Here is a 23,514-nt window from a genome sequence, read left to right on the forward strand (position 1 = left end):
TCGGTGTTTGAGTATGTTTGGAAGGGCGAGGAGGCGTGTGTGTGTTTGTGTGCGTGTGCGTGTGCGCGTGTGTGTGTGTGTGTGTGTGTGTGTGCGGGCGCGTGCGGTGCCGTGAAGAGGGCCGCTGCAGGGTTGCTAATGCCGTGGTGTCACGCTGGCTTGGCTCGGGTGGGTGTTGTGGGATGTCGTAAGCCGTAGTCAGGGTGGATCCGGGATGTAGCGTTGGATGGTGAGGTGCGGGGAGTCGTGGATTCCGTTGGCTTGCGCCTTTTGTTGGTGGCTGAGGCGGCACTTTTCCCGTTGTGTGGCGGGTGGTGTCAGTGGTGTGCAGGCGGGAAGAGGGCCGGAGCAGGAGCACGCAGCGTCTACGGCCATCCCACCCTGGCAACGCCCGATCTCGTCCGATCTCGGAAGCTAAGCAGGGTCGGGCCTGGTTAGTACTTGGATGGGAGACCTCCTGGGAATACCGGGTGCTGTAGGCTTTTGCTGACGGGCTTTTGATGTTGGATGGTGGCGGCCGTCGTGACCGTGCGCGCGTCCGTGCCACTTGTGCCGGGTGGCGCTGGGGATGGCGGGCGTTGGGCGGCCTTCTGCTGGACCCGGGGCTCGCGGCTGATGCGCGCGGGTGCCACTGAGCACCGGGGCGGCCCGTGGGCCGGGCTGTCCCGTGTGGCAGCGGCTGCAGCCTCGGGCTTTCGTGTGCTTGGGACTTCGGGCGCGGGGCTGCGGCGTTTGCTTTTGCTCTTGGTCCGGCGCGTCGGTCGGGCAGTGCGGTGTAGTGCCGGTGTTGGCCCGCTGGGGGCGCTGTGTCGGTGCGTGAGCCCCGTTGGAGTTGGTTTGGGAGGCTGGGGAAGCACGTGTGACTTTGTGTGCATGTGTGCGTGCCGTGCGGTGCTGTGGCGTGTGCGTGCGGTGCCGGGAGGCGTTCCGTGCCAGGGTTGTAAGTGGCGTAGGGTCAACGCGCGTTGGGTAGGGTGGATGTCGGGGGATGTGCGAAGGCGTGGGGAGGTTGGGTCCGGGTTGTACGGTTGTGTGGGTGACGTGCGGGGAATTGCGGGCAGCGTGGGGTCGCGTTGTGGTTGGCCGGCTTTGGGGCTGTGGCCCTTGTTTTCCCATGGTGGCGGGCGGTGGCGGTGGCGTGCAGCTGGCAAGAGGGCCGGAGCAGGAGCACGCAGCGTCTACGGCCATCCCACCCTGGCAACGCCCGATCTCGTCCGATCTCGGAAGCTAAGCAGGGTCGGGCCTGGTTAGTACTTGGATGGGAGACCTCCTGGGAATACCGGGTGCTGTAGGCTTTTGCTGACGGGCTTTTGTTGCCCTCCGCTCCCGCGCCGGCGGGCTGGCCGCGGGAGGCGTGAGCTTTTGTGTTTGGGGACAGCGTTCCGATATGCTGTTTTGTAGTCCCTACTGAGTTAGTGTCAATTTGGCCTTTTCTTCCTTGCCTCACTTCTTGATTCGCTCCTCTCCTTTTCCCTTTCTTCTCTCCACTGTCTCGTCTGGCTTTGCCTTCCATCACTGCAGTAGGCGCTTGTCTAATAGCCCACGTGTGCCTGCAAGGGACCGTGCCATGCTCTGGAGTGCCCACTGCCGGATCCCATCCCAGGTTCCCTGTGGGATCGCCCACTCGTTGTCAGTCTCCATTTTTACTCTCTTCTCAGTCTCTTGGGTTTACCCTGTTTCTCATCTTCCTTCCCAGCGTCCACCGACCTACTGTGGAGCTGCCGTACGCACCAAGTAGTGCCCTGGGAATATGCTCCGGGTGTAGCTCACTCAGGAGGGCATCGAGCTCTTCCCTGCAGGACATGGGGTCAGTGCTCGCTGAGCCGTTCTCCAACTGTGGGGGAAGATGTGTCACCCCCACCTCTGGTCATGCGCTCGTTTCGGTCCTTCACGGCCCGCAGGCCGCAGTCACAGCCCCTGGGCTGTGTTCTTCCCCCTCCAGTACAGCTTCAGCAACATCTCCATGTCTAGGTGCCGTGCCCGCGGCCCAGCAACCATTCCCTGTCCCTCGGCCTCCTCTCTCTCTGTCTCTCTCTCTCTCTGTCTCTCTGTCTCTCTGTCTCTCTGGCTGTTCCTCCAAGCGCCTTCACCCAGCACCGCCTGCATTCTGCGCACCGGTTCCAGCCCTGGCTGTACCAACCTTTGCTGCCTGAAGCATGTGGTTTGCAGCAGCTGCGGTGCTCTCCCAGCTGCCTGCTTCTGGGGTGCTCACGCAGGAGCCGCAAAGCCACAGCCCTCTGCAAGCCAACGAGGTATTTGCGAGCGCTCCGAGCGGCAGGAAGGAATGGAGAGGCTTGGGCTGTGACGTGGGGGCAGGCGGAGGGGACTCACCCGGGGTCTCCATCACGCGTGGGGCAGCGTTGGGGTGCGGAGATCTTGAAGAAACAGCGGACACAGGTGCTCCAGTGGCTTCCTCCCGGCTGGGCACCGTGCTCCTCCTTGTCTGGGACCGCAGGGAGCTGCTCCGCAGCCGTGTCTGCCTCCCGCAGCCGGCCCAGCTCGGCCACACACGAGCTGCATTGCCACGTCCCACTGCACAACCCCAGCACGGCTGTGAGGGGCGGCGGGGCCATGAGGCACGGCGGAGCCCCATCCCGACGCGGGGCTCACCTCGGGACACGAGGCAGCGGGGTTGCCAGGCAGTGGACGGCCCTGGGACAGCCATGGCAGCAGATGAGCTCTGCGCCGTCCCCGCACTCTGCACACTCGTCGTCGTCGTCGTGCCGTGGGCAGGCATCCAGGGGCTCGCCGTCGGCAGCAGGATGCAGGCAGGCTGCAGGGCGTCTTGCCACGTGCTACCCCGTCACGTCACGTCCCATCACAGACACAATACCCTGACTGTATTTGGGACAGGGATCTCGTGCGCGCAGGCTGTTGTAGCCCATTGACGGCAGGGTGGCTGAGCCCCAGGCTGCCTGTAGTGGTCCAGTACAGAGGGATAGACCAGGCACACCATGATGGTGGCCCGTGATGATGTTGGGGTGGGGGGCGGTCGGTGTTTGAGTATGTTTGGAAGGGCGAGGAGGCGTGTGTGTGTTTGTGTGCGTGTGCGTGTGCGCGTGTGTGTGTGTGTGTGTGTGTGTGTGCGGGCGCGTGCGGTGCCGTGAAGAGGGCCGCTGCAGGGTTGCTAATGCCGTGGTGTCACGCTGGCTTGGCTCGGGTGGGTGTTGTGGGATGTCGTAAGCCGTAGTCAGGGTGGATCCGGGATGTAGCGTTGGATGGTGAGGTGCGGGGAGTCGTGGATTCCGTTGGCTTGCGCCTTTTGTTGGTGGCTGAGGCGGCACTTTTCCCGTTGTGTGGCGGGTGGTGTCAGTGGTGTGCAGGCGGGAAGAGGGCCGGAGCAGGAGCACGCAGCGTCTACGGCCATCCCACCCTGGCAACGCCCGATCTCGTCCGATCTCGGAAGCTAAGCAGGGTCGGGCCTGGTTAGTACTTGGATGGGAGACCTCCTGGGAATACCGGGTGCTGTAGGCTTTTGCTGACGGGCTTTTGATGTTGGATGGTGGCGGCCGTCGTGACCGTGCGCGCGTCCGTGCCACTTGTGCCGGGTGGCGCTGGGGATGGCGGGCGTTGGGCGGCCTTCTGCTGGACCCGGGGCTCGCGGCTGATGCGCGCGGGTGCCACTGAGCACCGGGGCGGCCCGTGGGCCGGGCTGTCCCGTGTGGCAGCGGCTGCAGCCTCGGGCTTTCGTGTGCTTGGGACTTCGGGCGCGGGGCTGCGGCGTTTGCTTTTGCTCTTGGTCCGGCGCGTCGGTCGGGCAGTGCGGTGTAGTGCCGGTGTTGGCCCGCTGGGGGCGCTGTGTCGGTGCGTGAGCCCCGTTGGAGTTGGTTTGGGAGGCTGGGGAAGCACGTGTGACTTTGTGTGCATGTGTGCGTGCCGTGCGGTGCTGTGGCGTGTGCGTGCGGTGCCGGGAGGCGTTCCGTGCCAGGGTTGTAAGTGGCGTAGGGTCAACGCGCGTTGGGTAGGGTGGATGTCGGGGGATGTGCGAAGGCGTGGGGAGGTTGGGTCCGGGTTGTACGGTTGTGTGGGTGACGTGCGGGGAATTGCGGGCAGCGTGGGGTCGCGTTGTGGTTGGCCGGCTTTGGGGCTGTGGCCCTTGTTTTCCCATGGTGGCGGGCGGTGGCGGTGGCGTGCAGCTGGCAAGAGGGCCGGAGCAGGAGCACGCAGCGTCTACGGCCATCCCACCCTGGCAACGCCCGATCTCGTCCGATCTCGGAAGCTAAGCAGGGTCGGGCCTGGTTAGTACTTGGATGGGAGACCTCCTGGGAATACCGGGTGCTGTAGGCTTTTGCTGACGGGCTTTTGTTGCCCTCCGCTCCCGCGCCGGCGGGCTGGCTGCGGGATGACAATGGCAGCTTTTGTGTTTGGGGACAGCGTTCCGATATGCTGTTTTGTAGTCCCTACAGCCTCTTAGTCTGCATTTTCACTCCTGCTTTCTCGGCTCTTTATTGGTTGTGCTTTGTCATTTCACACTTGTCTTTCCTTTCTTCTCTCCACTGTCTCGTCTGGCTTTGCTTTCCATCACTGCAATAGGCACTAGTCAAACCGCCCAGGTGTGTCTGCAAGGGGCCGTGCCATGCTTTGGAGTGCCCACTGCAGGATCCCATCCCAGGTTCCCTGTGGGATCGTCCACACGTTGTCAGTCTCCTCTTTGACGCTATTCTCAGCTCCTCTGTTTTACCCCGTTTCTCATCGTCCTTCCTAGTGTGCTCCAAACTGCCCTGGAGCTTCCCTATGCACCCAGCAGCGCCCTGTCAGTATGTTCCAACTGGACTCCTTGTGTCTTACCTCACTCAGGAGGGCATCGAGCTCTTCCCTGCAGGACATGGGGTCAGTGCTCGCTGAGCCGTTCTCCAACTGTGGGGGAAGATGTGTCACCCCCACCTCTGGTCATGCGCTCGTTTCGGTCCTTCACGGCCCGCAGGCCACAGTCACAGCCCCTGGGCTGTGCTCTTCCCCCTCCAGTACAGCTCCAGCGTCCCGCCCATCTCTGGCTGCCTTGTCCCTCCCCCGGCCCCCATTGCTCGTCCCTGCGCCTTCTCTCTGTCTCTCTGTCTCTCTGGCTTTTCCTCCTTCACCCAGCCTTCACCCAGCACCGCCTGCATTCCGCGCACCGGTTCCGGCCCTGGCTGTACCAACCTTTGCTGCCTGAAGCACGTGGTTTGCAGCAGCTGCGGTGCTCTCCCAGCTGCCTGCTTCTGGGGTGCCCACGCAGGAGCCGCAAAGCCACAGCCCTCTGCAAGCCAACGAGGTATTTGCGAGCGCTCCGAGCGGCAGGAAGGAATGGAGAGGCTTGGGCTGTGACGTGGGGGCAGGCGGAGGGGACTCACCCGGGGTCTCCATCACGCGTGGGGCAGCGTTGGGGTGCGGAGATCTTGGAGAAACAGCGGACACAGGTGCTCCAGTGGCTTCCTCCCGGCTGGGCACCGTGCTCCTCCTTGTCTGGGACCGCAGGGAGCTGCTCCGCAGCCGTGTCTGCCTCCCGCAGCCGGCCCAGCTCGGCCACACACGAGCTGCATTGCCACGTCCCACTGCACAACCCCAGCACGGCTGTGAGGGGCGGCGGGGCCATGAGGCACGGCGGAGCCCCATCCCGACGCGGGGCTCACCTCGGGACACGAGGCAGCGGGGGTACCAGGCATGGGAGGTGGAAGGCCCTGGGACAGCCATCGCAGCAGATCAGCTCTCCGCCGTCTCCGCACACGGCACACTCATCCTCGTTGTCCTACCATGGGCATACAGGGATTCGCCATCGGGATCCGGCACCTCCTGTCCCCTCCCCTCCCATCACAAAATGGATCCATGGGCTGTATTTGGGGCAGGGATCTGGTGCTCCCAGGCTGTTGTAGGGCAGTGACGATGGGGCAGCCAAGCCGCAGACTGATGGCAGAAGGCCAGTCGAGAGGGATATAGCAGGAACAACTGGTAGCATCACTTTGTCTTTTGGGATCACCTGGTAGGGTGCTGGGTCCTGGCTGTGCACAGGTACTGCTGGCAGATGGCCCTGGGCGGTCACACACATCTCTCCGCTCTGTGAAACAAGGTTCTTTGGGGACCCATCTGCTGGAAAGGGAAGGACCCTGCTGTTGTGAGGGTTTGTGCAGCTGTACGTGTGTGTGTTGGTGAGTGGGGATCGTACACTTTGGAGTGCTCTTGGTCGAGAAGTAGGCTTCAGGCTGCGGCTCCTGCTCCTGGCCCCCAGCTCCTCACCAGCAGCTGGTACGCAGAGCTCATCCCTAGCTCTGCTGCCTGCCTTGGCACTGCCTGGAAGAGAGCAGAGCGCTGCTCCAGCATGTACCATCTCTGTCACCCTTGTCCATCTCTGGGGACCTTCCCAAGGAGGGGTGCTTCTGATCTGGGGGCTGAAACTTAGTTTTTGGCAGTCTTGGGGCTGCCCCGTGCCTGCACTTACCCAGCTTCTGCTCTTGTCTGATAAGGACAGGTTTTCCCTCGATAGCCCCACAGGTGACAGGCACCACACTGACTGGCACCATGACCCCCCTCTGCACTGAGGCAGCCTGGAAGCCTGTGGGCAGGGGTGCTCAGCCAGACACTAGGTTTCTACTATGGCCCCAAGAGGTGCACAGGCAAACACTGACCCGTTGCTGCCCCTGGTTTGCCCAGCCCACTCCTCTGCCCAGCCTGACGGCTCCGGGGCTCTAGTGGCCTCACCCAGATTGTCACCACACAACTGGGATTACTCTGGGGAGAAATTTGTCCCCCCAGGTGCCAGGAGGTTGGCACTCACCACTGGTACGGGATGTGCGTGCAGTGTCCGCACTCTCTGGCTTCTTCACAGTCTTTGCCTTTGCCAGGAGCCCTAGTAGTTTTGGGGGGGCTGTCACCGCAGGTGACACCACAAGTGCTCCCCTACATCTGTTTCCCACATACACCCCACGCTAGGCCTCCATACCAGGGCTGGCAGTGTGCCGTGGTGAGGGTTGTGCCACCTGGGCCCCGTCCCACTCCTCAGCTTTTCTCTTGCCTTGGGGTCTGTGTGGGGTTGGTCCCATGGAGTTGGGGGATGGGCATCTGCTGCTGCACTGCTGCCCAAGCTCCACCTCTGCAATGGGGACAGAGAGGAGCTCGGTCAGGCCACTGCTCGTGTGCAGCCCCCAAGGGTGCTGACCCTTCTGTCTGGCCTCCTACCTGCGGGGAAGGTGCTGTGGAGAGGCCGGAGCCGGGTGTAGCGCTCCAGGTTGTAGTCCTTGAAGAGGACAGCCCAGAAGTCACGGACAGCGGCAGCATCGCGGCCCAGCAGCCAGGTGAGCAGTGCGTGGAACGCGCGGTGGGAGCCCTCTCGCTCTGTCTGGCTCAGCGTCTCCTGCCGATGACACCAACAGCCATAGATGCACACGTGAGTGCCACCAGCCGGCCCCGGTCCTCACAATGTGGCCGGGACCCCCCACACGGCCTCACCTTGAAGATGTGCTCAGGGACGATGTCGTGGTCAGCGAGGCCGTGCAGCAGCGGGAAGACATCATCCACCGCCATGGCGATCTCTGTGCGGTGCAGTTTCAGCAGGTGCCGCAGGTCTCTGTCCAGCCCCAGCCCGGCCATGCTGCTGCAGCTCTGCAGCCAGCCCTGACTCTTCCCTTTAATACACACCCTGGTTGCTGGAAGCTCATCAGGCTCCCCGCTCATTTCTGTACAAGGCCACGTGGCGTGGTGTCAGCCACCACTAACGGTGAAGGACACCCAGCATCACGGTGACCACTCCAGGAAGGCTGAGGATGGGGAATTAGGCAGATTGCTGTTATAGGCAGCCCCCACCTCCCCGTCCCTGCGGTCAGCCAGGCATCATCCCAAAATTTCTGGACTTTCCACAGCACCTGCTCCTCTCATCCAGAAACTCAGCCGTATGTGGGAAGCAGTGCCCTGCAAGTGAGGGACAGCAGGCTGTGGTTACACCTCCTGCACAGCACTGCCTGCACAGCACTGCCTGCACAGCACTGCCTACACGCGCCTGGCTGAAGCACCCAGAGAAGAAGTGCTGATGCTGAAGAAAGTGCAAATGTGTCTGGATGCAGTTACTGAGGGGGAACGGTGCTGTAATGCAGGGTGTCAAAATGACAAGTAGTGTTATGAACACACCTGGGGTTTACCTGGCTGCAGTCATTGCTGTGTAATTGCCTGCTATGGGAAATTGGGCTATAAAGTGATTTCACTGGAAATGCTAGGAGCCGGGGGGGGCAGGGAATTGGCACTCTGTGAGTGCCTCGTGTAAGGAAGCCTGGGGGTGATGTGATGTAATAGACCTGGTTGCTCCATCCCAGGAGGAGACTGGGACTGCCCCAGCGAAGGTTTCCAGCCGCTGTCCAGAGCCTTGTCCCTGCTGCAGGTGCTGTGCACAGCCATTCCTACACTGCGGGGCAGCGCCTGATGCTGCTTGCATAGCCAGCCCAAAGCAAGTGGGACCAAAAATGGGATCAACAGGGAGCCGTCCCCGCTGTGAAGAGCAAGGTGGTATGGGTAAGGATGTCTATCTGTACGTACAGCACAGCTGTCCAACCTTTTGGCTTGTTTGGGCTGTGTTGATTGAATGGGAATTGTCTTGGCCTGCAGATAAAATGTATATTACAGTTAATATATATATGAAACAAAACTTACTTATTTTTTTAATTAAAACTTAAAAAACAGAGCAGCAAAGACATAAAGCTAGTGGGATGTTTGATCTTCTTGTGGAACTAATGCCTCAGGCTGGCCCCACGGTTGCCCTTCCCAGGGAGCTCTCCCAGTGTTCATCAGAGATTTTTGGTGAAATATTCGTCTTCCTGTGCTTTATCCTTGGCAATAATCATTCAGAAGTGTTCATACTGCCAAAAAACAATGACCTTGTTGTGAATCAAGGGATATTTCACTTATTTCCCTGTGGTAAGAGAGGGCTTATGGAAGTCTGGGAAAAAGACATGACAAATTTTTTCTTTGATTTGAATGTCTAATTGCAACTCTACATATTCCATCTGAATATTCACACGTAATGTATTTATCTCAACTGAAACTGGGGTTACAAATATAAAAAAAAAATTTTTTTTTGGAACTCTTGAAACCTATTCCCAAATCCCTTTATTGCAACAGAAAGTATAGATGCATATTTTTTGCTGTTCACAGCCTGTTTAGCCAGTGGATCACAATGCATGAAATGATTTCCCATCAATTGGCTTTGCCACAATTTGTGTCATTTAAAAAGCTGTTACTGTCTGAAACAGCACAGGTGAGTTCATTTTCACCTTGAAGGCGCACACTTCACTCCTTTAAATGAATGGTCAAACCCACTAAAAATGCTGAATCTGTGAGCCATTATCTGTCCTCATGTTGTGGTACAAATTCCCCTTTGGGGAATTTCATAAAGTGTTTGATTTCACTTCAACAAATCATAACATCATTTCTGCATTTTACTCCCACTCAGCCACCTTTCTTCCTTCAGAAATGACGTCCCCACAATCAGCATCCATTCTTTTAAAAATCTCCTGGAACTGGCCATGATTCAGTCCCTTGGGCTGTATGAACTTCACAGCTTTGATGACAATTTGCACAGTGTTACCCATCTTTAAAGCTTCTGCACATAAATTTTCTGGACATGCAATGCAGTGATATTTCATCAAATACGAGTTGCTGACAGCAGTTTCATTATCTCCTATTAATTGTTTAAGTCCCTGGCTGTTTTGTTTTTACCAACCATTGCCAGGGCACCAACAGGAGCTGCTTCAGATATGCTGACAAAGGTGGAAGAGAAACACTTTTTAATGTAATTTTTTACTGCTTCATACAAATCAAGAGATTGACTTGTGTCTTCAGTGGCACCAAAGTTGTTACTTCAGTGATACTGTATTTGTTATTAGTACCTCTAAGGAAAGTGGCAAGTTGACCAATATCTGCAGCATGAGTACTTTTATCTATGGCCAAAGCAAAACATTAGAAACCAGCAGCTTTATGTTCCAGGTTTCCTTAGATTTTCCTGTTTCTTCAGTTCACCTGGCCAGTCAGGTGGGACAAACTGATGTTAGAGAAATCCCTTTTCTTAATCAGGACACACTGTATGGAAAGCATGGCAGATACATCGCTTAATAAACTGTCAGTCAATGGTTTTGAGATTTTTGCAGTCAGCATTGCTACCACATCACCAGCTTTTGTAACCGAGCCCATTTGAGTCTTAATTTTTTTTTAAAGATATGTAGTTGAGATGGCAGACTTTTATTCAGCTTGGCTGTTCTGTTTTTACAAAGCATTCATCAATATGCATCAAATTTGGCAGCACATTTCTGCATAATATCCTTTCAGATTTCAATCTTTGGATGCTGACATGATTTCCTTGTAAATTAAGCACAGTGCTGTATTATTTGTCAGCACAAACGATGTGCCCTCCTCGTGTCCCAGGACAGAGCCACGATGGCACAGCAGTGGTGTGAGCTGTGCTGGGCTGTTTGCAGGTCACAGGTCGGATGTGCCTGAAGTGGAGCACAGCTCTGCTGGCTACAAAGCCCTGCCAGCAGATGGTGGCTGCTGTCCAGAAATTTAAGAATAACAAGACAACACCTTCAGCAAGGACAGGAAATACCCTCATCCATTTCTGGTTAGTAGCACATTCACCTCAAGAAACCCCCAAAGCTCTTCTCAGGATTCAAAGTGTTTTTTTCCCTTGGAGGCCCTGGCAGCTGTGGTATGGGAGTCAGGGCAGTACTGCTTCCCTGTGTCCCACCTTGCACTCTCAGTCTGTCACCTTCAGCCCACGTTAAGCTGCCCAGCACCTCCAAGACAAGGCTGTGACACAACAACAGGGGCAGCTCTCACACCCACAACTACAAAGAGGTGCTCCCTCGTGCACGGGTGCAGCCAAGCACAGCTGAGAGCTGTGTGCCCACAGCACTTTGCTTGCTGGGCTTGACCAGACTTGTTTTGAATTCCAACTTTGTGACTGCACCTGTGCTTTGAATCACAGACAGATTGTTTTCCACATCCAGCCAGCTCAGCAGTGCAGTAATTTGCATTTTAGGTGCTTTTTTTGGTGTTCCTTCCCCTCTCCGAGATGCTATAGGCAAGAGGCAGAGCAGGGGCTGCCAGGTGCCAAATGAAGAGGCATGTATTTACTGGGAGATGGGATGTTATTTCTGTAATACCTCGCTTACAGCAGACCTTGGCAGTTCAAAGGCCGTGAAAGGTCAGCTCTTGCTTGCAGAGAGGAGTCAGACACTCCCCGGGGCTGGCAGCAGCCCTGCCTGGCTCTGCGGGCTAGAGGCTGGCACGCAGCAGAGGCTGGCCACACTCAGGTTTCAGGATGTCCTTTTTGCAGTGCTCCTCCTGCAAAAATCAAAGCACAGGTTTTAAGGCAGGGGAGCACCGTTCCTATGTGCCATCCAGCTGCGGCTGCTGAAAATGTTTTCCACAAGCACCCAGTTAAATCGGCACCTCGGCATCCATCAGGATTCCTTGCAGCTCCTGGGTGCATCTCCAATCCCTCCTCCCGTGAAAAGCTGGTGAAGTAAAGGAGCCATTTTCATCATTTCTTCCTTCCCCATTTCCGAGGTCCTGCAAAGCATTCCTCCGCGTGTCTTTCAGTCACTGCCTGCCCTGCACTCATCTCTTAGGATCCCCTCAACACGTCCCTGAATCACAGTCAGGAGAGCAGGCAGAAAGGGGAACTTACACAGAGAGCAAGACCATGAGATCTGTGCCAGGAAGGAGAGGCTGATAGTGATCTCTCGGTGCCTGAAGCACACCAGCCAGCCAAAGTGAAACGCTGCCACCAGGTGCAAAAATTTCAGCCCTCTCCCCTTACCTTCTGCTGCTGTGGGAGTCTAGCACTTTTGGGAAACAGGCTCCTCGTGGGGCTTCTAGACTCTCCTCCTATCTCTAGAGGCTTGCCTACTGCTGCCCTGTGCAGTCCAGATGAAAGCAGGTCCACCTGCATGCTTTGCAGCTGCTCCTGCAAGAGCCTGGTAGGGAGAGCGTAGCAGATTTATTTCAGCTTCAGTTTCCTCTTTCCTCCCCCTTTAGAAAGAAGAAACAAAAGCCCAGAAGTATGTTATATTAATTTATTTGGGACACACCAAAAAAGGAAAGTCAACAACCGTTAACGTACAAAAGTACAGAATCCTGGGACAAGATTTACTGTCCTGATTAAAAAGGCACCATGGTCCCAATGAAGAGTAATCAGAATACATCATTATAGAAATCTTCCCCCTGTTGCAGCAGAAACAGAGCCAGGCTTTGGCTCTATCCACAGTCAAACCCAGTTAAGAAACAAACATGATTTAAATGCAATAAACACTGCTCAGCCTGTACAAGATGTCATGAAATGAATCACAGCCTACAATACGGTCATCTTTTTTTTTTTCTCCGAAAACAGCTAAGGTGACAAACAAGTGTATCACTGAGGAAGACAGCAGACTTCTGACTTCTTCACCTCGGCGTTCTGTAAGACACGTCAGTTGAACTGAAACTGGTAGGCTGAGTATGGGGCTTCTGAATGCAATGCAGTTCCCTGTGGTATACGGGAAGTCAGATTTGACAACCTTAAATTCCCTGAATCCCTGAAAATCGTAAAGCACTACACAGCTGTGTTCCGTATTCTGTTCAGCCCTGTCGGGTTTACTTTACACATTAGCACTTATAACATCAGCTATATCTGTAATGCAAAGGGGGGTTTACAGCAGTTATTTAAAAAATTCTAATTCTGCGAGGTCCGAGCTTGGCTATATTCCCTGCTGAAACAGAGCTGCTGGTGTAGAAGCCCAGTGAGAGGCTAGAATCCAGCATCTCAGGGCTGGAAGGCAAATAGTTTCAACGTGACATAATTTGCAAGGGGAAGTCAGTGAAGCACGTCAGAGAGGAAAGGGCTGCAATCTCTCAAGCAGAGGAGGCTGAAGGGTGTTGCAGAACGCGGGTACATGCTATCAAACCTGTAACGACACTAAGAGTGATGCAGAATACATTGAGTTCACTAAATATTTTGGAGCAACTTACCAAGAACTCGTCAGACACACAATAAGGATCCCGGCAATTACTAACGAGCAAGTTCACTGGGAAGCTGATGTTTTGCTCTGAGCCAGACAGATCCGTCCTCAGGAGGAGGGACAAGGTGGATGCAGCTGGAGCCTGACTACGCAGCGGGGCCAAAGGCTGCTGCTGCCTCCTCTGCTTCCTAGCTCTGCTGCACCTAAATTTGAACAGCAGCTGATTTGTGTTTCATTCCTCCTTTGGCAAAGGACTTCAAAGCAGTCCAAGAACCGTTTCATCAAAGTAACAGGAACTGTCAAAATTATTTGTACATGCATTTATTGTTAAAGGAAGCAAAAGCTAAAGAATGAAACAGTGCGAGTTAATAATCAGTAAAATGATATGCAGGACATTGAGGAAAGAAATGGGGTAAAGCTGAGATACTGGAGTGGGGAAATGTTCACACTGAAAGGTAAATTTGAAAACCAGGCAAGTTTGAGCTCTTTCTATCAGAGTGTTTCTGAGGACAGAGACTTGCTTCTTTTTTTTTTTTGTTTGTTTTTTAAATGTAATCTGGCAAGGTCTGGGAATCTCAGCAGAGAGACCCTCCAGTGCTGGGTTTTGTACAAATTCAACTCTCGTATTTAAAAACCAGTAAAGCAACCGTAACTAAAAACAGCAGATACTCTCGTACTGCATATATCTAAAACCAGACATGTCACTGCTTAAGATACACATGGGCAGGAGGATTATACTTCTCTCAAATAAACTCTGGGTGGAAAACTACCATTTCCACTCTGCTGGTCAACACGTACCTACAGGGGATGGAAAAGCAAGTCCAAATTAAGGAGCCTTTTGCTGCAAATACCACAGCTACACACGGGAAGATTGTTTCTTCCCTATATCCTAAGACGCCAGGATAATATTTTATAAAGTTTTTCCCATATTAAACTAAATAATGCAATTTGCATCTTTTCCTCTATCTTAATACCACCCCCCTCTCCCCAGGAAGATAAAACTATCAGTTCATTTAGGATTCACATCTCTGATCCTAGCTTAAAGATTTTTATATTAAAACTCATTCAATTGCAGGAAGATTTATCCTGATCAAGGAAACGTCGTCAACATAGAATCCAGTATAAAATATTCAGAATCATCAATGTTTTCACAGCCAAAGCACTCAGACAGCTCCTGATCTCTCTTCTCCTCCTCAAGGAGGAGAGCAATCCCTTTATGAAGTCACAGGACGCCTCTCTGGGACTGAGTAATTACACATGAAAACTAGCTTCCTTCCTTGCAGAAATGCCAATTCTGCTGAAAGGGGCTGAGCAACCTTCCCTCCCACTGAAATCAGCAGGAGTTAGGGCTTTTCAGCACATTAATTTTCCATCAGCAACAAGTCCAAGTTATTTCCCTGCAGTAAATCGGAGTCCTGTTAGGCCACCACTGGCTCAGAAATGGTGAGAGACTTCCAAAAACCCACTGATGTAGACAAGACCTTGGAGGAAGAGGCTTACACACTCTATAAACTTAGATCATCTGCTATGTTTGAGCCTTCGCACCGTTAGTTGATGATTACTTATCCTTCCAAGTTCATGTGTTTTAGTCCTTGCCGCCGCTGTTGTCCCAGCGTTCCTCCCCGGATGTTCCTGAGCTCTGGCTGGGGATCTCAAACAATTGCTTCCAATTGATTGTGGGATTTCAAACTTGCCTAACGTGTGTATTGCCACCCTGTACTCCAGCAGCTCTGCTTGCTGACCACGGCATACACTAGCAGTTTTCTACCTTCTCCACAGTCTCGTAGAACCCAGGCCTAACTCTCCTGATACTCATCCGTATATGCTGGCACTCCAGGGGCATGGCATCGCTGGCAGGAGTGGCGGCACCAGCTGACCATGCAGTGCACCGGCGCTTCCTTCTGCCCCTCAGCGAGAAGGCTGGAGCCCCGCCATTCTCCTCCTCCACAGGATAGACCTCATCCACGCTCGTGCCTTCATCTGACTGCTCCTCGGTTTTGTACGTCGTTCCCTTCGCTTTGTTGCCTTCCTTCTCTTCCCTGGCGAGCTTTCTGAAGTGCTCCAGACACTGTATCTTTTGTCTTCTTTCCATCATTTTCAGTTCCTGCTTGTCTGTGAAGTCTTCATAGTACATTTTTCTTTCGCTTCTTTGATCTTCAAGAAACTTCAGCTCGATGCCAGTCATTTTTATCCCGCTGTATTCCTCCAGCTTATTTCTCATGTGCGTGTCTGTACAAAAGATGTCAAAGAGCTTCTCAGAACTCTCGTTGAATTTGTCCGCTCTCTCCGTGTAAGCCTGGTTCTGCCTCTGCTTTCTGGTCTGGTACAATCTGGTAAACTCCTCGTACATTTTGAGGATAAGTTTCTTTATGCTTTGCGTTCCGATGGTATGCAAGTTGCAAACCAACCAGTGCTCTTGCAGGTGCTCTGCAAGCAGCTGAGCCGCATCCTCTTTGGACCGCTGGGCCTGGCCAGCTCTTTTGGGCTGCAACAGGTATAGCATGTTCTGAACCACATCCTTCTTCGTCGGCAGGATTCCCTGGGTGAAGCCCGAAGACTCGACGTACTCAACAGTTCCCAGAGTCTTTCGTGCCTTCACCTCGGTATCCAGTGATTCCATCACTGCGTTCGTCTCGGAGTTACGACATAACCTGAAAGACAGCGATCGAGGACAAGCACGTGAGACGAGGCCTTTTTTACCGCAGCGGAGGAAAACAGATGAGGGAAGGCGCTCAGACCAATGAGATCGGGGATTTTCCATCGCGCCCGACGCAGTTGGATGGCCGCCGCGGTAGCCCGGCCCATCTCCCTGCCTGCTCACCGCGGCGCTCTCGCTCTTCCGCGCGGCGTGTAAAGTCGAACAGAGCGCGTTTGTTTACGTTAATTAACTTAATACTGCAAACGGCAGCAAACCGAGGCCGCCCGGGGCTCGCTCCCGGCTCCTCGCTCCCGTCGCGGCGGGGCACGGCGCTCCGCCCGCGCGCTGACTGGCACTTTTCCCGGCCGCGCAGGAAGCCGGCCCGGCCCGGCCCCAGGGCCCGCAAAGCCTCGAGGCGAGGCCCGCTCGACCCCGTGCCCGCCCCGCGGCGTTCCGCCGGCTCCCCGGGCCGGTCCGATCGCGGTCCGAGCGGGGGCGCGAGGCGGGCGGCGGGAGCGCGGGGCCGGAACCCCCCTCCCCCCGCGGCGCGTTCCGGGGCCCCGCGGCGCTGAGTCACGGCGCGGCGCCGAGCGGCGGTCCCTGGGCGCCTCCCGCGACGTCCCGCCCGTCCCGCCCGAGGCCCGCCGCGTGCCGCTGCCCCGCGCGGGGGTCCGCTCGGCCGGCGCGCCCTGCCCCCGGCCCGCCCGGCCCCTCCCCTCCCCGGGGCTCACCGCCATCTTGGAGGGGGGTCCGCGGAGCTTGCGCAGGAGAGAGCGGGGAGAACGCGCCGAGGTTGCCGCCGCCATCTTGGAGAGGGGCAGCGCCGCGGCCGTTCCCGCCCGCCCTTTCCCGGAAGGTCCTCCCTCGCCGCGCGCGCCTCCCCGGCTCGGCGGCGGAAGTGCGCGGCGCGTGGCGGCCGCCCCTTCCTCTCGGCTCGGAGGCGGCGCGCGCGGAATCCTGTACGCGGGGAGGAGGGAGCGGCGCGTGAGAGTGAGAGCGCGGCCCCGCCCCGCCCACGGCGCCCCTCGGCGGGAGGGGCGGGATGGCGGGGGGCGGTCCCGCGCGATTGGCCGCGAGGCGCGCGCCGCCTGCCGGGGGCCAATGGGGGCTCCGTGGGTTTGGGAACCCTCGGCCAATGGGGGCGGGCGCCGTGCCGGGCACGAGGAGGGCGGGCGCCGATTCGCTGCCGCGCGGGCGTTCCTCTCGGGCGGCCAATGGGGGCGATCGGCGGGAGGGGCGGCGCTGTCTCTGCCGGCGGGCGCCATTGTTGCGGGTGAGGCGTGAGGAGCTGAGGGGCGGGGAAGCGGGGGGGAGGTCGGGAGCCGAAGGAGTTCTCCTCCGTTACGAGGTGAGGACGGCAATGGGTGCCGAGATGGAACAGCCGGGAGAGGTGGCGGGCTTCGCCGGCAGCAGGGTGTACCTGGACCACAACGCCACCACCCCGCTGTCTCCGGAGGTCGCGCAGGCCATGGACGAGGCGGCTCGTCGGGCCTGGGGCAACCCCAGCAGCTCCCACCCTGCAGGTAAGGCGGAGGGGCGGCGGCCGGGCCGGGGCGAGGGTCCGTGGGAGGTGGAGCTGCCGGGCTGTGTCCCGCAGGCAAGAAGGCCAAGGAGCTCATCGAGAGCGCGCGGGAGAGCCTGGCGAGGCTGGTGGGGGGCCGGCCCGAGGACATCATCTTCACCTCGGGGGGCACGGAGGTGAGGGCACCTGGCGGTGAATGGCCACCGTCTCTGTGCGGAGGGGATGGGGAGAAAGGGTGCCGTGCGTTCCCTGGGTCTTAATTCTCCCCTCTCTTTTTCTCAGGCTAACAATATGGTCATCCACACGGCCCTCAGGTACTTCCGAGAGAGCCAGGGGCAGGGCCGGGCCATGCCGCACGTCGTGACATCAAATGTGGAGCATGACTCTATCCGCTTGCCACTGGAGCAGCTGGTGAAGGAGAGCCTGGCAGGTAAGAGGAGCGCTGGGATGGAGCAGGGAGGGATGGGACTGGGGATATTTGGCCACAGCTGCCCTCACATGGCACAAACTCCTGATACATGCCCACATTCCTGCAAGCTGGGCGTGGTAGCTGGCTAGTATTAGACACCTGCTGACCCAAGAGTTGCAGGACTCTGTCTGACTGCCAGTTGCCCACACAGCCCTTCTGCTCTTCATTAGTGTTTGGGCAGCAGCACTGAGGGGCTTCTCAGCAAACCTGGAGACTTGTTTCTTATCTTGCAGAAACCACCTTTGTGCCTGTATCCCCGCGAAGTGGACAGGCTGAGGTAGATGATGTTCTTGCCGCGGTGCGGCCGACCACCTGCCTAGTTACCATCATGTTGGCCAATAATGAGACAGGGGTCATCATGGTGAGTCTCTGGATAACAAGTGGGATGAGATGCAGCCAAGAAGGTCCAGGAGACATCCTTGTAAAAAGATGTTTAATAAGAGAGAGGAAGTGATTCCTCACATGCAGACTCCCTTCCTGTCAGCCTGTTGCAGAGCTGAGCCAGCGCATCCGTGCCCTCAACCAGAGGAGAGCGGCGGAGGGGCTGCCCAGGATCCTGGTGCACACAGATGCAGCACAGATGATTGGCAAGGGGCGCGTGGACGTGCAGGAGCTGGGGGTGGATTACCTCACTGTTGTGGGGCACAAGGTACAGCTTTGCTCATGAGGCTCAGACACCATTTGCGTTTGTCGATATCTCTGGTCAGTTCAGGGTAACTAGCAGAATGTTGCTGGGAAAGTACTGTGGGGCACAGCTGTGGGTTTGCAAATCTCCCAGATGCTGAGATCCCAGGAAATCCCCCAGCAGCTGAGCAAAGCTGGGTGGCGGGGATCGTGCCAGTCAGGGAGATCTGTCTGGAAGGGAAAGTAGGAGGTGACTGAGGGCCTAGGACAGTTCTGCGGGGCACTCTGTTTGGTTTAGGCAGTTGTCTGTCACCAGGGCACCTGCCACTGTGTCTGCAGGGTCAACGTGAGTTTTTGGTTTTGTTTTTTTACCTGCAGTTCTACGGCCCGCGGATTGGCACACTGTATGTGCGTGGTCCTGGCACCACCACCCCACTGCACCCCATGTTCTTTGGAGGCGGGCAAGAAAGGAATTTCCGACCAGGGTAAGGTGGCTGTTCAGTGGCAAAACTGCACTGGCTGTTCAGCCTGAGCTGAGGTGTCAGCGCTGTCATTTTCATCCCTGGGTTAGAGAGATGGGTTTTTGTGTGGGAGCTTCAAGTGCAGGTTTTGCATGGGTGGAGTCACAGGGTGAGCTGTCCCCTTCCCAGCTGCATCAGAGAGCTCCGTGTGGTGAGGGGTCCCATGTGGGGAGCGTTTGTGTCCTGAGACTGGAGGGTGGACCAGAAGGTCCAGGTAGATAAGTCACTGCTCACTCTTCTTTTTCCAGCACTGAGAACACCCCGATGATTGCTGGCCTTGGCAAGGTGAGTTGGAGATAGGTGAGAGGTTTCTCGTGGTTGCTGCCTGGCAAAGCCAGCACGGACACAGCCTGCTGCACTCCTCAGTCTTTAAAAATGACATACTGAGTGCAAGAGGACATTTGAACTCCAGGAAAATGAGATGTGAGTTTCTAGTGCCAGCCTAAGGAGCTGCTTCAAAGTACACACTGCAGACTTTGCCCTGCAGAATCCCTAGCAGTGGGGCAGTCACAGCTAATGCTGCACGGGGCACTGAGCGCCTATTGGGAGACAGGAGGAGTGGCAATTGCAGAGGTTGTTCCTGTGCTGCAGTTGCATGCTAGGGGGCTGCATTGTGGAGGGAGTTGTTTAAAGGTTACTGACAGAATCTCTCTGGGTCTTTTCAGGCCGCAGAGCTGGTGAGCAGGAACTGGGAGGCCTACGAGGCCCATATGCGGGATGTTCGGGACTACCTGGAGGCCAGGCTAGAGGTGAGCGGATCTGGCTCCGGTTGTTTCTCCCCTTCCTGGATCTCAGCCTGCAGAGGGCAGAGCCCTGGGTTGGAGCGAGTATGTCCTGGCTCAGCCTCCTCCTCACCAGTACACAGCTGCTCATGTTCTTATAGCCCTCTGATTTCTCCAGGCATCCTTTGGGAAGATGAGGATCCACTTCAACAGCCAGTTTACAGGCTCCAAGCGACTCTGCAACACCTGCAACGTCTCCATCTTGGGCTCAGGCCTTCAAGGTAGCTCTGTTCATATATCTCCTTTGTTCAACTTCCCCACTGTGCTGCAGCATGCTGCATGCTTGAGACACATGGGAGCTCAGCCATGGCTTGGGCAGTGAGTCTCAGAGGGAGACTGGGCACGGAGAGATTTGTGCTCATGTGTCTTGCAGGGCGCAGGGTGCTGTCTCACTGCAAGATCCTTCTCGCCAGTGTTGGGGCTGCCTGCCACTCTGAGAAGGGAGATCAGTAAGCAGCTGGCCCTAGCAGGGCATCTTTTCATAGGGGAGAGGGTGGGAGGGAGGGAAATAAGGCAGGGGAAGAGACTGTGGGTGGCTGTCGGCATCATTGCCCTGCAGCAAAGGGAGTGCAAAGCTTTCTAGAGATGCAGAAGGAGGCGAAGGAGGTCACTGCAGGAAATACAGCTGGAATGCATGACTGCTGCTGGGAAGGACTTTGTCCCTCCTGGCTCTGGTGATGCAGCTGAGATTGGAAGTGCTCCTCAATGCCTGGCGCTGCCATAGTAGAATCTGCCTTATGTCTGGCTCACCCACTCAAGCCCTTGTTGGGTCTCCAAGGGACTCCTTTGGTTGCGTATAGGACATCAAGTCCTTTTGGGCTGATGTACAGCAATGCCATCTGGAATTGCCAGTCCATGGTGACACTGGGTAGCTTCCTTCTTGGAGGAGGAAAGCCAGATCTGCCACAGGGAAACAAGCTGTGTGGAGCAGATGCCTTTGGAAAACAAGCGGTTTTCCTGGAGTGCATCTGTACAGATGTGCTCCTTATTCAGGCTCTGCGAGGCTGTCTGGTGATGTGTTTTCAAATTAAACCTGCTCACCTCCACGTTTGTTTCAGGCCCTCCTCGATTCTGTTGAGCTGTGGGATCCCCTGCGACGTAGCGCAGAACGCCTTGCGGCTGAGTGTGGGGCGAGACACCACCCGCGCGGACGTGGACCTGGTTGTGCAGGACCTTGTGCAGGCTGTGGCACAGCTTGGCAAGGACCAAGCCTCATAGGCCCCAGGAATCACTCCTTGCCCGTCACCCAGGTTCTCGGGGTAGGATTGTGCTCTGCTTCACTCCTGGCTGCTGGCTCTGGCAACCCCTTTTATGTGGGTTGTACAGGGCAGGATGGTGACCAAACTAATAGCAAGTCTCTGCTAACAGGATTTGCTCCTCCATTCTTATGTCCAGTCTTCTAACTCCATGGCTGCAGACTGAGTCAATTTGTAATCGGGGTTTGGCAGGAATAACCTTCTGCCTGACAACTAACCTGGCTGCCTGCCAGCCAAACTGACCCAGCCTCCAGCTTGAGATCACTGATTCAACATCGTGGAAGTGGTGGCTGGAGGAGGAAGCAAGATAGTCTGTTTCAGCAGCAGTATGCTCTCAGGTCTGCTTAGCTGCACCGCACTGCGTAGCTGGTTTGCCTCCACAGTGTGTGCTGCCTTAGCAGAAAAGCTTGCCAGTGCGTGCTAGTGGCAGCAGGGAGCTGGGAGCTGTGCTGTGGAGATGGCTTTGCTACTTTGGGGCTGGAGCAGCCCATCTAATTCTTGCTGAGGACTCTGTCATCCCTATTGCATGGTGCAAACATTTTGGGAGCATCGCTATCAGGCACTCCTTGCTTGCCAGCACATTTCTGCATGTGTCAAAGAGTCTCAGAGCTTGGCTGCCTCCAGAGCATGACAGGCGTGGAAGCCGTAGGAGGTGAAGGCTTTTGCACTGGTTGCTTTCCACAAAGGAAGCTTTCCTGCTGTCTGATCGCTGAGAGGAAGAAAGACCATCTGTCCCAAGGAGAAATGAGTTTATAGCGACGCAGCAAGAGGCTGGGCTGGGCACTGCTCTGCCCCTGCCAGAGCCCTAAGCCACAAAAGTGTTTTTTGGCTGGGAAAGTGTTGGGTATAGCTTTCCCAGCGCTGTATTGCATTACTTGCTCCTTGTCCTTCCTACAGTGGGCAGTGCTCCTGTTGCTGGCTCCACGTGCTCTGAAAAGAAGTGGCTGTTGCAGGAGCCCTAATGTGTGCCAGTGCCCGAGGAAACGTGTCACCCCTGCACGGCCAAGGCAGTTCTAACATTAGGAGGACACAGGTGTCAAATGCATTGGGAGTGCTGCAGCTGGGCTGACTCATTTCTGGGAATCTGTTTTTTTGATATTCATAGGAATAAAAGTGATTACCACTGCTGTGGCATTTTCCCATGTAAAATGTATTTTCCCTGGTGTTTAGGGGGAAGCTGGACTGGTTGAGGTCATAAGAGGGATGGCTTTTCCCTCTGAAAACACTGGTGTCCCAGAACCGCCGGAGGCACAGTCTGCTGGCACGGGGAGGTGTCTGCTGATCCTGGCTGCAATGCAGCCATAACCCCAGGGCTCCCCATCTGCTGTCAGCTGGCAGGGCTCACAACCAGCAATGCTGGGGGGTGGGCAGGGAGGGGGCAGCGGGGAGCCCTGATCACTCCTTGCTACTGGTGTTGCCCCTGAGCAGGAAAGCACAGGGCAGCAATAGTGACATACTGGGATATTTTCAGAGGCCGAAGTGTCCTGGGACTGCTTAGGAACTATGGTAAGAACAAAGCCTTCAACTTCTCATCTTCTAGTTTCCTTCTGGCTTTATTTCATTGTGACCAACTGCACCTCTGAGTGGCCAAATAGCTCTCAACTTTGAACATTTTCCTATTTTGGATGTCAGCCACAGCATGCCCTTAGCCAAACCACTTCTCAAGTCCTTGTTTCAGCTCCAGACAGCAACTGGGCTCATCACACAGATGCCAATCCAAGACTCAGCACTGCACCCCTTGCCAGAGAGACAACTTGAGGGCATGTGGAGAGGTTATTACTCATGCCACTATGATGGTCAGGGTGTGCTGAATTCATCATACAGCATGCCTACCACCTGCCTTTCAGTTGCTTCCCAGATATCCTTGATATCTGTAACAGCATCAGTGTCTGTGTTTACTGACACCTCCTGCTACTAAGTGGTCTTTGCACCCATTCCTCCCTGCTACCCTGGTGGTCTCAGGAATCTGATGCCCCTAGAGCCAGAGTGCAATGGCTCAAGTTTTCTATCTGAAAAAATACTGTGATATGTCTTCTTTGTTATTCTGTTTCAGGAAGTCAGAATCAATGGACTTGTAGTGTTTATTGTCAAGACTATGTTTACCAACAAGGAAGATTTATTTTCTCCCTGTTAAGAGACCCATTCAATCTATCAATCTATTGGGATTCAATCTATCCCAATTGTTGCTGTGGTTTCACCAGATCATATATACTAACTGAGCCATTCCTGGTAAGCAGCAATGGCTCCCTCCTTGCCTGGTGGGCACAGGGTGCAAAACAAACCCATTGTGTGCTCAGACTCCTCCTGCTGTGTCTTTTCAGCTGGCTCCCAGCAGTTCCAAGGAGTTCCCAGAAGGATGAGAAAGATGAAAGCAAATGCCTCTGATGCCTGACCTCACATTTCTTACTGATGGTCATGGCAGAGTAGGAAGGATGTGCGGTAGGGACTAATGCAATTACTAGGCTGCATTTAATTGCAGAAAGCACAATTGTGGACGCAGATTCTTAAGACACTCTTTCCTAGCTGTAAGCAGGGCCAGGAATGCCGTCTGTAACCATGACATTCCAGTGCTTTTTGTCCATTTAATTTTTAACTGAATTGTTAGGACCCAAGCATGCTGACTCAGAAAATCATTGAAAGGAGACTAAGCTTGCAGTACTTCTTTGGGTTGGAGAATGTGTTTAGGGGCTGACTGTTCTGGAAATGGTTTTACAGTCACTAGATGCCTACCAGGCTGTTTCTTGTAAAC

The 23,514-nt window shown here is 55.5% G+C and overlaps 3 protein-coding genes and 4 non-coding genes across 10 annotated transcripts; 5 read left to right on the forward strand and 2 right to left on the reverse strand.

The window, feature by feature from the left end:
• The first annotated feature begins 363 nt into the window (after positions 1–363).
• On the forward strand, positions 364–482 carry LOC116217706 (5S ribosomal RNA). The gene has a single exon (XR_004162391.1). It is a non-coding gene; the product is annotated as a 5S ribosomal RNA (ribosomal RNA).
• Positions 483–1,176: 694 nt separating this feature from the next.
• On the forward strand, positions 1,177–1,295 carry LOC146543602 (5S ribosomal RNA). The gene has a single exon (XR_014885739.1). It is a non-coding gene; the product is annotated as a 5S ribosomal RNA (ribosomal RNA).
• A 2,060-nt stretch (positions 1,296–3,355) lies between these two features.
• LOC146543603 (5S ribosomal RNA) lies at positions 3,356–3,474 on the forward strand. The gene has a single exon (XR_014885740.1). It is a non-coding gene; the product is annotated as a 5S ribosomal RNA (ribosomal RNA).
• A 694-nt stretch (positions 3,475–4,168) lies between these two features.
• On the forward strand, positions 4,169–4,287 carry LOC116217649 (5S ribosomal RNA). The gene has a single exon (XR_004162347.2). It is a non-coding gene; the product is annotated as a 5S ribosomal RNA (ribosomal RNA).
• A 147-nt stretch (positions 4,288–4,434) lies between these two features.
• Positions 4,435–8,614, reverse strand: LOC100549939 (autoimmune regulator). Its single transcript, XM_085232738.1, is given in 7 exon segments — positions 4,435–5,236; positions 5,331–5,531; positions 5,610–6,063; positions 6,749–6,838; positions 6,914–7,063; positions 7,150–7,324; positions 7,420–8,614. Coding segments are annotated over 7 exon segments (1,362 nt in total). The 5' UTR covers positions 7,561–8,614; the 3' UTR covers positions 4,435–5,085.
• A 3,404-nt stretch (positions 8,615–12,018) lies between these two features.
• On the reverse strand, positions 12,019–16,462 carry LOC104912610 (uncharacterized). Its single transcript, XM_085232733.1, has 2 exons — positions 16,323–16,462; positions 12,019–15,604 (listed from the first exon to the last, which is right to left on the reverse strand). The coding sequence occupies exon 2, from the start codon at positions 15,571–15,573 to the stop codon at positions 14,707–14,709; it is 867 nt and encodes a 288-aa protein (XP_085088859.1). The 5' UTR covers positions 15,574–15,604; positions 16,323–16,462; the 3' UTR covers positions 12,019–14,706.
• Positions 16,416–21,914, forward strand: SCLY (selenocysteine lyase). Of its 4 annotated transcripts, none has more exons than XM_085232728.1 (13): positions 16,462–16,581; positions 16,940–17,114; positions 17,189–17,289; positions 17,396–17,543; positions 17,816–17,943; positions 18,067–18,231; positions 18,585–18,691; positions 18,976–19,012; positions 19,393–19,476; positions 19,628–19,730; positions 19,883–19,958; positions 20,568–20,768; positions 20,878–21,914. In XM_085232728.1, the coding sequence occupies exons 2-12, from the start codon at positions 16,952–16,954 to the stop codon at positions 20,725–20,727; spliced, it is 1,272 nt and encodes a 423-aa protein (XP_085088854.1). In that variant the 5' UTR covers positions 16,462–16,581; positions 16,940–16,951; the 3' UTR covers positions 20,728–20,768; positions 20,878–21,914. The 4 variants fall into 4 exon arrangements, with proteins under 4 accessions (XP_085088855.1, XP_085088854.1, XP_085088853.1 ...); XM_085232727.1 differs by having other exon boundaries at positions 21,663–21,914; XM_085232729.1 differs by having other exon boundaries at positions 16,416–16,550; positions 20,568–21,914.
• The last annotated feature ends 1,600 nt before the right edge of the window (positions 21,915–23,514 follow it).

Source organism: Meleagris gallopavo, chromosome 11 (assembly GCF_905368555.1).
Source record: "Meleagris gallopavo chromosome 11, MGAL_WU_HG_1.1, whole genome shotgun sequence".
NCBI lineage: Eukaryota > Metazoa > Chordata > Aves > Galliformes > Phasianidae > Meleagris > Meleagris gallopavo.